The sequence below is a fragment of the Plectropomus leopardus genome, unplaced genomic scaffold (genome assembly GCF_008729295.1).
Source record: "Plectropomus leopardus isolate mb unplaced genomic scaffold, YSFRI_Pleo_2.0 unplaced_scaffold8136, whole genome shotgun sequence".
Taxonomy (NCBI): domain Eukaryota; kingdom Metazoa; phylum Chordata; class Actinopteri; order Perciformes; family Serranidae; genus Plectropomus; species Plectropomus leopardus.
Window position 1 is genome coordinate 1 of NW_024689643.1, and position 1,491 is coordinate 1,491.

Consider the following 1,491-nt stretch of genomic DNA (forward strand, 5'->3'; position numbering starts at 1 on the left):
TTGTAATGTTGTAATCAGACACTACTTCACGGTCCAGTTGTCCTGTGCTCACCAGAGAATAATAGTTTTTAATAGAAGGAACCAACTTAAAAGGGACGTTTTGCTGAATGGAGCAGCGAACCTGTCCGTTAGTCTCAGAGTCTCTATCCTGCACGTTAATGATGCCCACCTCTGTACCAGGTGACACATTCTCAGGTATGGGGTTAGTCAGTGACTTCAGGTATATAACTGGAGCATTATCATTCATATCAGTAACGTCTATTATAACTTTTGCGTATGAAGTGAGCCCTAAACCATCTTTGGCTTGCACTCTCATTTCGAAAGAGCTGCTTTCCTCAAAGTCAATCACTCCAGTTACTGTTATTGCTCCACTTTTAGGATCAATGGAAAATACATTTACATCGTTATCAGAGACGTGACCAAAGTGATATGTTACATCTCCATTCACTCCTTCATCTGCATCAGAAGCACTAACAGTGATCACTTTGGTATCTTGAGGAGAGTTTTCAGGCAGACTGGCTTTATAAACGGCCTGGCTAAACACTGGGGCGTTATCATTAGCATCCAGCACAGTGACGTGTATGACTACAGTACCTGATCTCTGAGGAGAGCCACCATCTAAAGCTGTGAGAAGCAAATTAATCTCTTTTTGCTTTTCTCGATCAAGTTTATTCTCTAGCACGAGTTCAACCTTGTTGCTGTCAACAGCGAGAATAAAGTTGCCGTTTTTTTGTAGGCTGTACCTTTGAACAGCATTTTGACCTATATCTGCGTCATGGGCCTCCTCGATAGAGAAGCGGTTACCCTTTTCAGCAGATTCGCTTATTTCCATTTCAATTAAATTTTCTCTAAATTTTGGGGAATTGTCGTTTACATCTTGAACATGAAGAGTTACACGATGAAGCTCCAGAGGATTTTCTAAAATCAGATCTACTTTCACAACACACGAGGGTTTCTTGCCACAAAGGCTTTCTCTGTCCATTCTCTCCGATGTGACCAAATCTCCAGTATTCAGATTAATATCACAGTACCGTTTACGAGTCCCCGCAAAATCAACACGGGCCTTTCGGGAAGACAATGTCCCCAGACCAAGACCGAGATCTTTGGCTATATTTCCAATGACAGCATCGCGTTTCATTTCTTCTGGGACAGAATAACTCAGGTCTCCATGAACGAGGTGCAGCGTTACAAAGAAGAAAGCAAAGCGGAAGATCGGTCGAAGCAATGAAAATCCTTTGTCTCCCATCATGACAAAAAACAGCGTCCTCAGCAAGTACAAATTGTAATTTCCAACGAGATATCATAAATCATGCCCACAGACACCAAAAAAAATCAACACTCACATCAGTACACAAAACAATCTGCTCGAACATGTAACCGTCTCTCTTGAAATTTTGCAGCTGATCTCCAGTTACTAGTAGGGGGTGGAGTGGTGAGGGGCTTTTATCCGTCAGCCAACAGCGACACCATGAGTCAATTTTAATCTCCGCA

At 42.3% G+C, this 1,491-nt stretch overlaps 1 protein-coding gene across 1 annotated transcript; it reads right to left on the reverse strand.

Annotated features, from left to right (window-relative positions):
- Window positions 1-7: 7 nt before the first annotated feature.
- Window positions 8-1,249, reverse strand: LOC121940253 (protocadherin gamma-B5-like; the record flags this gene model as incomplete). The annotated part of the gene is made up of 1 exon (XM_042483067.1): window positions 8-1,249. A coding segment is annotated over exon 1 (1,242 nt), but the record flags the coding sequence as incomplete, so codon positions are not given.
- Between the last annotated feature and the right edge of the window lie 242 nt (window positions 1,250-1,491).